This window comes from Chiloscyllium plagiosum, unplaced genomic scaffold (genome assembly GCF_037043375.1).
Source record: "Chiloscyllium plagiosum isolate Xiang-an unplaced genomic scaffold, Cpla_swu_hap1 HiC_scaffold_5, whole genome shotgun sequence".
In the NCBI taxonomy this organism is placed as follows: Eukaryota; Metazoa; Chordata; class Chondrichthyes; order Orectolobiformes; family Hemiscylliidae; genus Chiloscyllium; species Chiloscyllium plagiosum.
The window spans coordinates 13,722,408-13,736,548 of record NW_028270143.1 but is presented as its reverse complement, the minus strand read 5'-3'; the positions used below and the strand labels follow the sequence as shown (position 1 = coordinate 13,736,548).

General features: G+C 39.9%; 1 protein-coding gene across 6 annotated transcripts in view; it reads left to right on the top strand.

Moving 5' to 3' along the window:
- The window catches only part of tent4a (terminal nucleotidyltransferase 4A), a 103,070-nt gene that overhangs the window by 52,114 nt on the left and 36,815 nt on the right, over positions 1–14,141 (top strand). For all 6 annotated transcript variants that reach the window (XM_087987011.1, XM_087987012.1, XM_087987013.1 and 3 more), the window contains exons 4-7: positions 464–584; positions 668–775; positions 12,686–12,814; positions 12,942–13,155. In XM_087987011.1, the coding sequence (XP_087843137.1) occupies positions 464–584; positions 668–775; positions 12,686–12,814; positions 12,942–13,155 (572 nt within the window). The remainder of the gene's footprint in view (positions 1–463; positions 585–667; positions 776–12,685; positions 12,815–12,941; positions 13,156–14,141) is intronic.

Below are 14,141 nucleotides of genomic sequence, written 5' to 3'. Positions count from 1 at the left end.
TCTTTTTGAAAATCACTAACGAGGGAGCTTCCTGTGATGTTTTTCCTAAGGGGCATCTGGATGATGCACACTTTTTTTCCTCTTCAGATTGTTCCAACATTGTATATGCATCTCTAGCTCCAAATAAGAAATCCTCTACTGTTCTCATGAGTTCTTTGTGGACTTCTGCCGCTATTCTAGCTCTCACGTTGATCTAATCTTGCAAAAGATCCATTTGATCATGGTTGGGAGCCACAGAAGGTAATGCAAGACCATATTTGTTCGCAAGTTTTAATTTCAGTGACTTGAATAAAATAGGTTAAATTTAGGCTGGTGTCTACAATTAGTTTATTTTTATTGATCAGACAAAAAAACTGCATCCAATTCTGAACTGGTAGTTTCCAACTGGATAGTCTTAACAAAACTATTCTTAATTTACACCCTTTGGGAATTATGCTAATTATTTCTTTCTTTTGTTTTACAGTGATATAGACTTGGTAGTTTTTGGGAAATGGAAAAACCCACCTTTACAGTTATTAGAGCAAGCACTACGAAGACGGAATATTGCTGAGCCACATTCTATTAAAGTACTTGACAAAGCTACAGTAGGTCACTCAGGAGAATGTCTAATCTTTTTAGAACTTTTACTTGAGTGTGATACTTGATTCAAAATTTCTCAACTTTATAGGTACCAATTATAAAACTGACTGACCAGGAGACAGAAGTCAAAGTCGACATCAGTTTTAATGTTGAAACTGGTGTGAAGGCAGCTCAATTTATCAAAGACTTTGTTAAGGTAAATATGAGAGTATATTTTACACATTTTATTATACATACATATCAAGAACAGTGGTTCTCATCTAATTCATTTGAATTGGTAAGAATTAGGTTGTCAATTGAATGAATACATTTGAAGTGTTCTGTTTGAGGTTTTAGTTCCAGTGCAGCTGGTGCTACATGTTCTAGTGTGTTGTGGCTCATGTCTAGAATGATTATGCATTGAATGTTTGTGTTTCAATTATTCCAGTAACTAAAATATGAAATGTTGATCACTTATAACAATTGGTGATTGAAATTACATAATTCTTCATGTGATGACTTTTTGCATCGATGTGTATTTTGTTTCGCATCCTACCTCTATGTAATATTACATCACAGATAGCAAGCCACACCCAAATCAGATTTACTAACACTGGATTCACAACACACTGAAGTTGAAATATTCAGTGACCCTCAAAATTGTTCAATTACTTCTAACCAAACTTTACAAATAACCAATCTTGGACACCAAATTTATAACTCAAACACAAAATTAACAATATATTATTATGTTATTTTATCCAAAAATGAAGAAATACAAGGCAATCTAAATAAACTAAACTCCAAAGTCACCGGTCAATACAAATAGCTTCTGGAGACCTCCGGAACTTTTCATTATTTTTTTATAGTCTGGGGTTGTTCTCTCAGGACTTTGAGTAAGTTGCTAATTGGAGAATAACTAGAAAGCAAAATCAAAAGACAAGAAACCAGTTGTAGGGGTTCCAAAGCAACACTGCCTCCTGCCCAAAAACCTAGTCAAAACCAATTCCCTTGATTGACCAATTCAACATTCAACTAGCTGACAGTCCCTGCACATAATATGTCTATGCCGGTTTGTCTATAATGTTCTCATAGCAGTACTTGCTTTATCTTTCCACACCAGTCCCCAGCAGTCAACATCAGTCTTTTTTGTTTAAAAAACAAGCTGCTGTTCAAAGTTCAGTTCTCAACATGCAACTCACAGTTGTAAACCAAAAGTGAGAAATGCAAAAGAAAAATAATGATGGTCCCAGTGATAAGTAAAATTCAAGCTTTATAATAAAACTTATGCGCAAGTATTCAAACTGGGAATGTGAATGAAGTGAATATCCAGTCTTGTGTTGTGGATCAGAAAGCATAATTTATTTCCAAATAGTATTCTTTCAGTCAGTAAATCTCATTGGCTGAGCTTACCATGAGGAACTCTACTTCTCAGCCTTTACCCTTTTTCTGAGACATGGTGACCCTTGGATTAAACCATCATCAGTTCTTGCTCGCTCTGATGCTCTCTCTCACTGTCGTTCCCTTCATTTATAATATCCCAGTCAGGGCAGGTGACAAATACTTATCTAGCTTAGCATGTTTTTTTGTCAGAGTACTTCATGTAAAGGAACCCGAATCTTCCAAGGGGAGACATTTTCTTAGTTTCTCCATTTGGGTCTACGAGATCATAACAATATGTTCCTGGAAGGCCTTGATTTTGAGGCTCTGTTTCTACTAGCAAACTGTGGCAACCTACAGTTTGGCTGTTCTTCTACAACCTTCAATGAAAAGCCAACAATAACCACCTGGTAGGTAAACTGTCAAAGCAGAGTTATTCTTATCACTAAATATTCCAGATTTTTCTATTAGTCTTCCACATCTCTATTTCATATGACTGGGGTTTAACTCTTCAAGATAAGTCAATCATTTTATTTGTCCAGCATGCTACCCACAATGCACATTTTAATTAAATAGTTGTGTTGTTCTCTTTGTAAAATATGAGAGCATAATAACGTGGGTAAATTGTAATCGTGGTTTACAATAACTTGAGAGCACAACTGTGAATAAGGCCTGTTAAAATCCGGTTAATAATCCTAATCACTCTAATCATAAACTTCAAATATAGCTGTTGGTGCTCACTCTCTAATAGTTATAGTGGAGTCTGTTTCACGTACCACATCTTGGCATTGATCTGCACATCTTTTGACTGTGGGAGGAAACAGGAGCACCCGGAGGAAACCCACGCAGACATGGGGGGAATGTGCAAACTCCACACAGTCACCCGAGGCTGGAATCGAACCTGGAACCCTGGTGCTGTGAGGCAGCAGTGCTAACCACTGAGCCACCAAGCCGCCCCCTTGCTATCCTAGGATTCAATAATTTTCTGGATTTGTCCATATTCTTAGTTGATCCCTTTGTCCTGTTCTATTGAAATGTATTTAAATTGCAGAAGTTAACTTTCAATTTTTGTCCAGGATGGAAATCTTCTGATAAAAGCTGTGGCAAATTATTCTTTCTACTGATCTGGGAGATTGAGAGTAGATGAATAGAGAGGAAGGGATTAGGTGGGAAGTCAATGTTGTAGAAAGAAGAGAATATTTGGATGAACAAAAGAGCAAATCTTCAAGTGTATAGTGCAAAGCTAAAGCTTAATCCCAATTCCAAAGTTGAAGAGAAACAGTAGAAATGTTACGCAAGTAAATGGAAATATAAAAATATTGGGGCTGTGTTTGCATTCATTTCCAGAAACCTGGCAGCTAAACATAGATATTTTGCACTGGGGATTTAGGGAATGTTCAGAGCTGAGAAAATTCTTCTTGGAAGACTTTTAGAAGAATAAAGTATGCAGGTCACAGCAAGTTATTTTACTTTATCCTAATATGATTAATTCAAAACTAACATAGTGGGCCCCAATGCAATGATTAGTTCATCGATTTAACATATTTCTCGAGTGATGACTATAGTTGGTTATGTCAATTCATCCTTGTAGATTGGAATACAGAGTAAGAATATTTGAACAATGATATATGGTAAATGTGTTATGATTGAAGGAGCCCACAATTTGCAAAGCTTTCTCATCTATGTGTGGGTCTGTTGCAGAGAAGTGGGTTAAGTTGTTAACTAACTGATTATTAGAGTCATAGAGATGTACAGCATGGAAACACACCCTTCAGTCCAACCCGTCCATGCCGACTAGATATCCCAACCCAATCTAGACCCATCTGCCTCACCCGGCCCATATCCCTCCAAATCCTTCCTATTCATATACCCATCCAAATGCCTTTTAAATGTTGCAATTGTACCAGCCTCCACCACTTCCTCTGGCAGCTCATTCCATACACGTACTACCCTCTGTGTGAAAAAGTTGCCCCTTAGGTCTCTTTTATATCTTTCCCCTCTCTCCCTAAATCTATACCGTCTAGTTCTGGACTCCCTGACCTCAGGGAAAAGACTTTGCCTATTTTACCCTATCCATGCCCCTCATAATTTTGTAAACCTCTATAAGGTCACCCCTCAGCCTCCGACGCTCCAGGGAAAACAGCCCCAGCCTGTTCACCCTCTCCCGATAGCTCAAATCCTCCAACCCTGTCAACATCCTTGTAAATCTTTTCTGAACCCTTTCAAGTTTCACAACATCTTTCCGATAGGAAGGAGACCAGAATTGCATGCAATATTCCAACAGTGGCCAAACCAATGTTCTGCACAGATGCAACATGATGTACCAACGCCTGTACTCAAAACTCTGACCAATAAAGGAAAGCATTCCAAATGCCGCCTTCACTATCCTATCTACCTGCGACTCCACTTTCAAGGAGCTATGAACCTGCACTCCAAGGTCTCTTTGTTCAGCAACACTCCCAAGGGACCTTACCATTAAGTGTATAAGTCCTGCTAAGATTTGCTTTCCCAAAATGCAACACCTCTCATTTACCTGAATTAAACTCCATCTGCCACTTCTCAGTCCATTGGCCCAGATCCTGTTGTAATTTGAGATAACACTCTTCGCTGTCCATTACACCTCCAATTTTAGTGTCAGCTGCAAACTTACTAACTGTACCTCTTATGCTTGCATCCAAATCATTTATGTAAATGACCCAGCACCGATCGTTGTGGCACTCCAATGGTCACAGGCCTCCAGTCTGAAAAACAACCCTCCACCACCACCCTCTGTCTTCTACATTTGAACCAGTTCTGTATCTAAATGGCTTGTTCTCCCTGTATTCTGTGAGATCTAACCTTGCTAATCAGTCACTCGTGGGGAACCTTATCGAACGCCTTACTGAAGTCCATATAGATCACATCTACTGCTCTGCCCTCATCAATCCTCTTTGTTACTTTTTCAAAAAACTCAATCAAGTTTGTGAGACATGATTTCCCACGCACAAAGCCATTTCAAGACATCCAGCACTTCCTCCTCTGTCATCTAGACATTTTACAAGATGTCACCATCTATTTCTCTACATTATATATCTTCCATATCCTTTTCCACAGTAAATACTGATGCAAAATATTAATTTAGCATGTCCCCCATTTTCTGCGGCTCCACACAAAGCCCGCCTTGCTGATCTTTGAGGGGCCCTATTCTCTCCCAAGTTACCCTTTTGTCCTTAATGTATTTATTAAAACCCTTTGGATTCTCCTTAATTCTATTTGCCAAAGCTATCTCATGTCCCCTTTTTGCCCTCCTGATTTCCATCTTCAGTATACTCCTACTTTCTTTATATTCCTCTATGTATTAAGGATCTATATTTAGATATAAATATATCCTGTGTATACCTTACATATTCTTCCTTCCTTTTCTTAACCAAACTCTCAATTTCTTTAGTCATCCAGCATTCCCTATACCTACCAGCCTTTCCTTTCATCCTGACAAGAATATATTTTTTCTGGATTCTCGTTACCTCATTTCTGAAGGCTTCCCATTTTCCAGCCGTCCCTATTACCTGCGAACATTTGCCTCCAATCAGCTTTCAAATGTTCTTGCCTAATACCGTCATAATTGGCCTTTCTCCAATTTAGAACTTCAACTTTTAGAGCTGGTCTATCCTTTTCCATCACTATTTTAAAACGAATAGAATTATGGTCACTGGCCCCAAAGTGCTCCCCCACTGACACCTCAGTCACCTGCCCTGCCTTATTTCCCAAGAGTAGGTCAAGTTTTGCACCTTCTCTGGTAGGTACATCCACATACTGAATGAGAAAATTGTCTTGTACGCACTTAACAAATTCCTCTCCATCTAAACCTTTAACACTATGGCAGTCCCAGTCTATGTTTGGAAAGTTAAAATCCTCTACCATAACTAGAGGACACCTCCTTACAAGTTTGTTTCTCAATTTCCCTCTGACTATTAAGGGGGTCTATAATACAATCCCAATAAAGTGATCATCCCTTTCTTGTTTCTCAGTTCCACCCAAATAACTTCCCTGGATGTATTTCTGGGAATATCCTCTCTCAGCACAGGTTTAATGCTATCCCTTATCAAAAATGCCGCTATCCCTCCTCTCGCCTCCCTTCCTGTAGCATTTGTATCCTGGAACATTAAGCTGCCAGTGCTGCCCATCCCTGAGCCATGTTTCTGTAATTGCTATGATATCCCAGTCCCATGTTTCGATCCATGCCCTGAGTTCATCTGCCTTCCCTGTTAGGCCCCTTGCATTGAAATAAATGCAGTCTAATTTATTAGTCCTACCTTGTCCCTGTCTGCCCTGACTGTTTGACGTACTTCTGTTCTCAACTGTACCAGTCTCAGATCGATCTCTTTCCTCACTATCTCCCTGGGTCCCACCCCCCCACCTTATTAGTTTAAATCCTCCCAAGCAGTTCTAGCAAATTTCCCTGCCAGAATATTAGTCCCCTTCCAATTTAGGTGTAATCCGTCCTCCTTGTACAGGTCACTTCTACCCCAAAAGAGATTCCAATGATCCAAAAATGTGAATCCTTCTCCCCTATACCAGCTCCTCAGCCATGCATTCATCTGCTCTATCCTCCTATTCCTGCCATTACTTGCTCGTAGCACTGTGAGTAATCCAGATATTACTACCCTTAAGTACCCGCCTCAACCATCTCCCGCTGGTAGCTTATTCCATCTGCATACCATCCTCTGTGTTAAAGAAAATGTTACCCTCTCAGGTTTCCTTTTATTCTTTCCCCTCTAACCTTAAATTGATGCACTCTAGTCCTCGATTCCCCAACCCTGGGAAAAAGACTGAGTGCGCTTACCCTATCCATGCCTCTCATGATCTTATACACCTCTATAAGGTCCCCCCTCAGTGTCCTAAGCTCTTTTTAAAAAAAAAAAAGTCCTAGCTTGTCCACCCTCTCCCTATAATTCAGACCGTTGAGTTCTGACAACGTCCTTGTAAATTTCTTCTGCACTCTTTCCAGTTTAATAACATCCTCCCTATAGCAAGATGATCAAGATTGAACACAATACTCGGCAAGTGTGGCCTCACTAACGTCCTATACAACTGCAACATAACTTCCCAACTTCTACACTCAAATGACCTGACTGATGAAGACCAGTGTGCCAAAAGGCGCCTTCACTGCCCTGTCCAACTGTGACTCCACTTTCAGAGAACCGTGCACCTGAACTCCACTCCTATTTCCACTCCTTAAGGTGCTACCATTCACCATGAAACTCCTACCTTGATTTGACTTTCCAAAATGCAAGACGTCACACTTGTCTATATTAAACTCCATTTGCCATTTCTCTGCCCACTTCCCCAACTGATCAAGGTTCTGCTGCAAATCCTGATAACATTCCTCATGTCCATGATACCACCTATTTTAGAGTCATCTGCAAACATACTATTCATGCATTGTACATTCTCATCCAACTCATTGATACAGATAATAAACAATAATAGCCCTGATACTGACTCCTGAGCCATTCCACGAGTCACAGACCTCCTGTCAGACAAGCATCCTTTCACTATTACCCTCTGTTTCCCATCATCAAGCCAATTGTGTACCCAATTTGCCAGCTCCCCTTGGATTCCATGCGATCTCACATTCCAGAGCAACCTACCATGTGGAACGTTATCAAAGTCCTTATTCCCTGCCCTTGTTAACCTTCTTGGTCACTTCATCAAAGAGCTGTAACAAATCTGTGAGGCATGATCTCCTACGCACAAAGCCATGCTGACTAATCCTAGTCAAACCCTTTCTTTCCAAATGCAAGTATATCTTGTCTCTCAGAATCTTCTCAAGTAACTTACCCACCACAGATGTTTAACCTCAATATCTCTTGTCATCCAGGGTTCCCTAGTACTGTCAACCTTGCCTTTCACCCTCATAGGAACATACAGACCATGAACTCCAGCTATATCACAATTAAAGGCCTCCCACTTGCCAGTTGTCCCTTTGTCTGAAAACAAAGTACTTCAATCAGCCTCTGCAAACGCTTGTCTAATTCCCTTAAAATTCATTTTGTCCCAATTTAGAACTTGAATATGTAGACCAGTTTCTTTCCCACTCCATTTAATTACTTTAAAGTTAATAGAACCATGGTCACTGGTCCCAACATGCTCCCCCACTGTCACCTCAGTCACCTGTCCTGCCCTATTTCCCAAGAGTAGGTCAAGTTTTGCCCCTTCCTGAATAGGATCCTCTATGTACTGCTTGAGGGAACTTTCCTGGTTGCACTTAACAAATTCCACCCATCCAAGCCCTTCGCGCTATGGAAGTCCCAGTCTCTGTTAGGAAAATAAAGTCCCCTACTATGACAACCCTATTGCTGCTGAAAGTCTCCCCCATTCTCCCTGTATATTTGTTCCTCTAATTCCCGTTGACTATTTGGGCGTTATAGTACAACCCCAATAACGTCACCACTACTTTGTTATTTCTTAGCTCCACCCACAAAGCCTCACTGGATGATTCTTCAGTTATTTCATCTCTGACTACTGCTGTGATACTCGTCTTAATCAAAAATGCAATTCCTCCTCCCTTCTTTCCACCACCTCTATCTCGCCTAAAGCTCGTGGACCTTGGCATATTAAGCTGCCAGTCCTGCCCCTACCTTAGCAGGTAATGGCTATAATATACCAGTCCCACGTACATATCCACGCTCTGAATTCATCGGCCTTACCTCTCAGCCCTCTTACAGTGAAATTAATGCATTTTAATCCAACAGGCCTTCTTTGCTCCCTGTCATGTTCCAGCCTGACCTGTCTCTTCACTTTACTATTTCTGACTACAGTATCTCCTTCCAGCCTTGCACTTGCCTCCCTGCTGTTGAGGATGCGACCCACTCCCCACCCCCGTCAAACTAATTTAAACCGTCCTTTGTAGCATTAGCAAACCTGACTGCCAAAATGTTGGTCCCCCTCCAGTTCAGATGGAACCCGTCCCTCTGTCGAGAAAAGATCCCAATGATCTAAAAATCTAATCCCTAAACCCTGCGCCAGTTCTTCAGCCACACATTCATCTGCCATATCCTCCTGTTCTTACCCTCACAAACACGTGGCAGTGGAAGTAAACCAGAGATTATCACCAACTTTTTTCCTAGCTCTCTCTAATCACTCTGCATGATCTCATCCCTATTTCTACCTTTGTCATTTGTGCCAGCGTGCACAATGACTGCTGGCTGCTCATCTTCCCCCTTAAGAATGTTCTGCAGCTACTCCGAGACACCCTCGAGGCAACACATCATCCTGGATTTCCATTTGCAGCCACACAATCTCCTTCTGTCCCCCTAACTATCGAGTGTCCTGTCACTAAGGTTCTGTTGACCTTTACCTTTTCCCCCTGTGCCCCAAAGCCAGCTGTAGCACTGCTGACCTGGCTACTGTTGCTTTCCCCTCAACAGATGCCCACCCCCACCCCCACCCCCACCCCCACCCCCACCCCCAAGCAGTCTCCAAAACAGTGAAATTGTTTTTAAGGGGAATGGCCACAGGGGATTTCTGCACACTGTGCCTACTCCCTTTTCCTTTCCTGGTGGTCACCCAGTTACTCTCTGCCTGCACCTTAAGCATGGCCACCTCACTAAAACCCTGGTCCATGAAGCGGTCAACATCTCTATGATCCTGAGTGCATCCAGCTCCAGCTCCCTAACATGGTCTCCCAGGAGCTGCAGCTGGCTACACTTCCTGCACGTGTAGTCATCAGGGACAATGAAAGTCTCCCTGACCTCCTGCATTTTGTGGGAGCAAAATGCGACTGCCATCTCAACTGCTGTAAGATAAAAAGAAACTTTACCTGAGCTTACCTGTAGGGTTTTGCTGAGCCGCTGCTCTCTGAAGCCTCTCTGCTACCAAAACAATTTTGCAGTACCACACTTCTGTTCATCCCCTTTTTTCTTGGTTAGAGGAGGAGGAAAACACTACAGCAATGTAGTGTTTAGGCCTTAAGTGCTCCTTGATACCAGGCCCATGACTATCTGCTTTTCAGTGCCGGTGACTGCTTTCAGGCTCTAATGTATGCACCAAAGTGATGCCTCTCCCTCTCAGTACCCCCTGCTCGATTCCTCTTGTAATAAAGAATAGCAATCCATTAGCCACCTTGATTATGTACTGTGACTGTATACTAAACTTTTATGACCTATCTAAAAGAGCATCTAACTGGATCTGCATTTGAGAATTTGACAGTTGTTCTCTATATAATTAATAACCTTTTTTTAACTTAGCTGTTCTCTATATAATTAACCTTTTTTTAAGTTATCTGCCAAAGTGAACAACTTCACAAATTCACATACTGTTCTCCACTCGCCAGATTTTTGTCCACTCGTCTGTTTATATTTGTCTTCACTTTTTTAATGTTATCTTCTATTTAAAATATTAATCAAGTTTTATTTTTAACTTGCAACTTTATAGTTGCCCGCCTTGAATTTATCTATTAATTTCTAGCTTTTTTTATTAATATCTCAGCAACATTCCTTTAGGTGTCCTACTAATTAACTATGCTTTCTATTTTGGGAGCATTTTAAAAAATATAAACACTCCCCTTGATTCAATAACTGAATTATTGACGTAAACATGCCCCTGTGGGGCATAACCACCCACTTCAAGTTGCACTAGAAAGGCTGTTTTAATTATTAGTTCTCCTTAGTTTATGTAAACAATTTTTAATCACTTACTACTCACTCAGTTTTATGGTCCATAATCATCATCAGTAATCTACAGTACATTGTCAAAACCTTTTCTCAAGTTGATGTATTGCCATATCCAATTTTCAGAGTTCTGTGTAATTGTTGTGTATGAATCTATGCTGGTTTTTAACCATGTGCCTTATCTAGATTGTGATAATTTCAAACTTGGTATGTAAACATTGGTTTAAAAAAACATCCTACCAGGGATTTTATGCTAGCTTGGATTAATTCTGTCTCCCTTATCAAAACGGAGATTGGACTGGCCAGTGCTAATCTATCGTACATTTGTACTCTATGCATAGTTCTGGAACGTTTTTAGGCTAGTAGCAGTTTCCTCCCATATTTTCTTGGGAATCCTAGCAGGTATCTTATTTCAGGTCTTGGCCAAGTTAAAGAACTTAACTCAAATTTTGCAATTTAGTCAGGAACATCTTGGTCAAGAGTAGGGTTTTAAGGATGCTGTTAAGGAGAAAGAGAAGATAGCCAGAGGTTTAGGGAAGCAAGTCAAGAGACGAGGGCCAAGATGATTGAAGGCACAGACCCAATCCTGATTTTAAGAAAGGAGAAAATTTACAAAAGGGCAGAGTTGGAGGAATTCAGATTACTCAGAAGATTGTACAGCTGAAAAAATATAGATGGCACCAATACAGGAAAGATGAAGGGATTTATAAATGAGGATATCAAAAATTTTGAAATTTAAGCTATTGAGTAAAAGGGAACCGATTTAGGAAAGTGGACACTGGCCGTAGGTGTGCAGATTTTGGTATGAGGTAAAATACAAATAAGGTTTTGGATGAGCTCAAGTTGATCAAAGAATTATGGTTCAACCAGGATATCACTTGGATAGTCAAGAATGGAAGTTCTACAGTACATTTGAAGAGTTCAGCAATAAATAATGTCAGCAATGGCATGAAAGTCATATAGCGTGATCATTATGATGGAGATCAGAAGTCAAATTGGAATCCAAGGCTGGTTTAACCTGAGATATTTGAGGAGAAAGTGAGGTCTGCAGATGCTGGAGATCAGAGATGGAAATGTGTTGCTGGAAAAGCGCAGCAGGTCAGGCAGCATCTAGGGAACAGGAGAATCGACGTTTCGGGCATTCCCTAGATGCTGCCTGACCTGCTGCGCTTTTCCAGCAACACATTTTAACCTGAGATATTGGCCTAAGAAAAGGATTCAGTCACTGTTGAGGGTGCAGCGCTTGTGGCACAGCCTGCGGGTATAGGTTTTGATCTTTTCAAAGTTTAACTTGGGAAATTGCAGCCTATCTTGAGTATCCAAAAGGAGTTTGACAACACTCAGTACTGTTGGAGGGTTGAATTTTGTTGAGAAAAGCTAATATTTTATTGACGTGAAGTTCTCATTCCAGTAGTTCCATTGAGTACCGTAAAACTAATTACTATTCAAGGAACCTTGACCATAGTAATATTGTTAAATACTTGCCAAACACTACTTTGGTTTTGGTATGGTTTGTTTTTCTGTTATATCCTTGGACTGAAATGTTGCGTCAATATTTGATTTTTGGTTTAAGCATTGTTGCTTGCAGAAAACAGACATGCTTCAACAGTAAAAAACATAAAAACTCAAAAATTTTGTGTAATCATCTAGAATAGTTTGCAGAAATGTTTTGAAATGGTGAAAGTGGAAGATGTTTGCAATGTGCAAACATGTCCATGAAGCACATGCCTTTTTTGGGCTCTGATGATCAATACATTTTGTAACTGTTCACTGTTAAGTTGTAGTGAATGCAATTATTCCACTGTTTGGTTGACTTTAGCATTCGCTTCAAGCTCTTTTCAAATGCTTTCCCAGCAATTTTTTTGGATACCATCCATTGTAAGGCAATACTGTCCAAGGTACCAACCATTCTGTAATTGAGAGTTCATGCTTTTCTTGTGTTTTCTGCTCCAGAAGTTCAATTCAATACTATGAGCTGAGTTTGGCACTATAAATCAATTGTATTTTCTGACCCAGTTGCTTTTAATGTTTCAAGTTTATTCTTGAGCAGTTTTTATCTTAAATTGAGAATTTATGCATTTTTTTTTTCTTCACAGAATTACCCAGTATTGCCTTATTTAATACTGGTCTTAAAACAATTTCTTCTTCAGAGGGATTTAAATGAAGTCTTTACTGGAGGAATTAGTTCTTACAGCCTCATTTTGATGGCTATTAGTTTCCTACAGGTAAAACACGTTCTTTTCAACACATGGATATGTTAAAACCATTTTTTCTCTGACTATAATAAGCAATGTGTGGAAATTAGTGAACTTTCTTTTGCATAGTTAAAGCTTGAATCTTTTGATGTTACAGTTGCATCCGAGGATCGATGCTAGAAGGCCTAGTGTAAACCTTGGAGTTCTACTGGTAGAATTTTTTGAACTATACGGGAGACATTTTAATTACTTGAAAACTGGTATTAGGATAAGAAGTGGAGGTTCTTATGTTGCCAAAGATGAAATCATGAAGAACATGACCAATGGATATAGACCCTCTATGTTATGCATTGAAGATCCTCTGGTTCCAGGTAATTTAACAAAATGTTTTTATTTAGAAATACATCACTGTTGCCTTGTAATTTTCTGACTTCTTCATTTCTCTAATGCATTTACTGATCGAGAGGTATACTTTGGATCAGTGTTGGTTATGCTGGTTGCTATGCACTGTTTATAAGCATGGAAAAAACAACAGCTTAATTTCCTGACGAGATCTGGGAATGACTCTCGCAACACAGATTAAGAGAAACGAATGGGGCAATAGTTTTTAAGGGAAGAAAAGATAGGTTGGTTGTTGGAGACCTTATTTCTGCAACATTTTCCTCCTACCAAATCAATTGTTTAACTTTATCTTGATGCCATAATGAGTCATCATATTTGAGTCAAGTATCTTTGTTTCCTGGGATATTCCAAAGCCACTCTCTGCCAATAAATTATTTTTGAAGTGTAGTAACTGTTGTTTTGTGGTAAATATGACAGCCAGTTGCACTCCATACATTTCACAAATAACTAAGTACTAAAAGGTCAGGAAATTGGTTTTGGTGATGGTGATTAGAAATAAATATTGGTTAGACCCAGAAGTGACAAAGGTCACCTTTTAGAAAGTGCTGTGGAATCCTTTGTACACAAGTTGACTTACCTACACTTTAGAAATGTTCTTAAGAAACAGCATACATGCTTTTTTTTCGTTTTACTTGATATTTCTTGTCTCGCAGCAATTATTATTTTATTATAGAATGATAAGATTGTAGCTTATGGTAGGTAAGCCCCACCTGGCAAAAGTTTAAATTTAATATAATGTTTTGGTAGATGTTTTGCATTGAATTTCTATCCTCCCTTTACTCTGTTTCCTCTTTCTGACCTCCTGTGGCATGGAATTGCTCTGCAGTTTGCTATGTGAAGTGTTGGTTAGCAATTGGTCAGGACTGAACTCCAGAATCAAAACAGGTATGTAATGGCAACGTCCACCACAGGAGCTGACTTTTGCCTGAGGATCGACTGAAATTGGTTTCTCCGT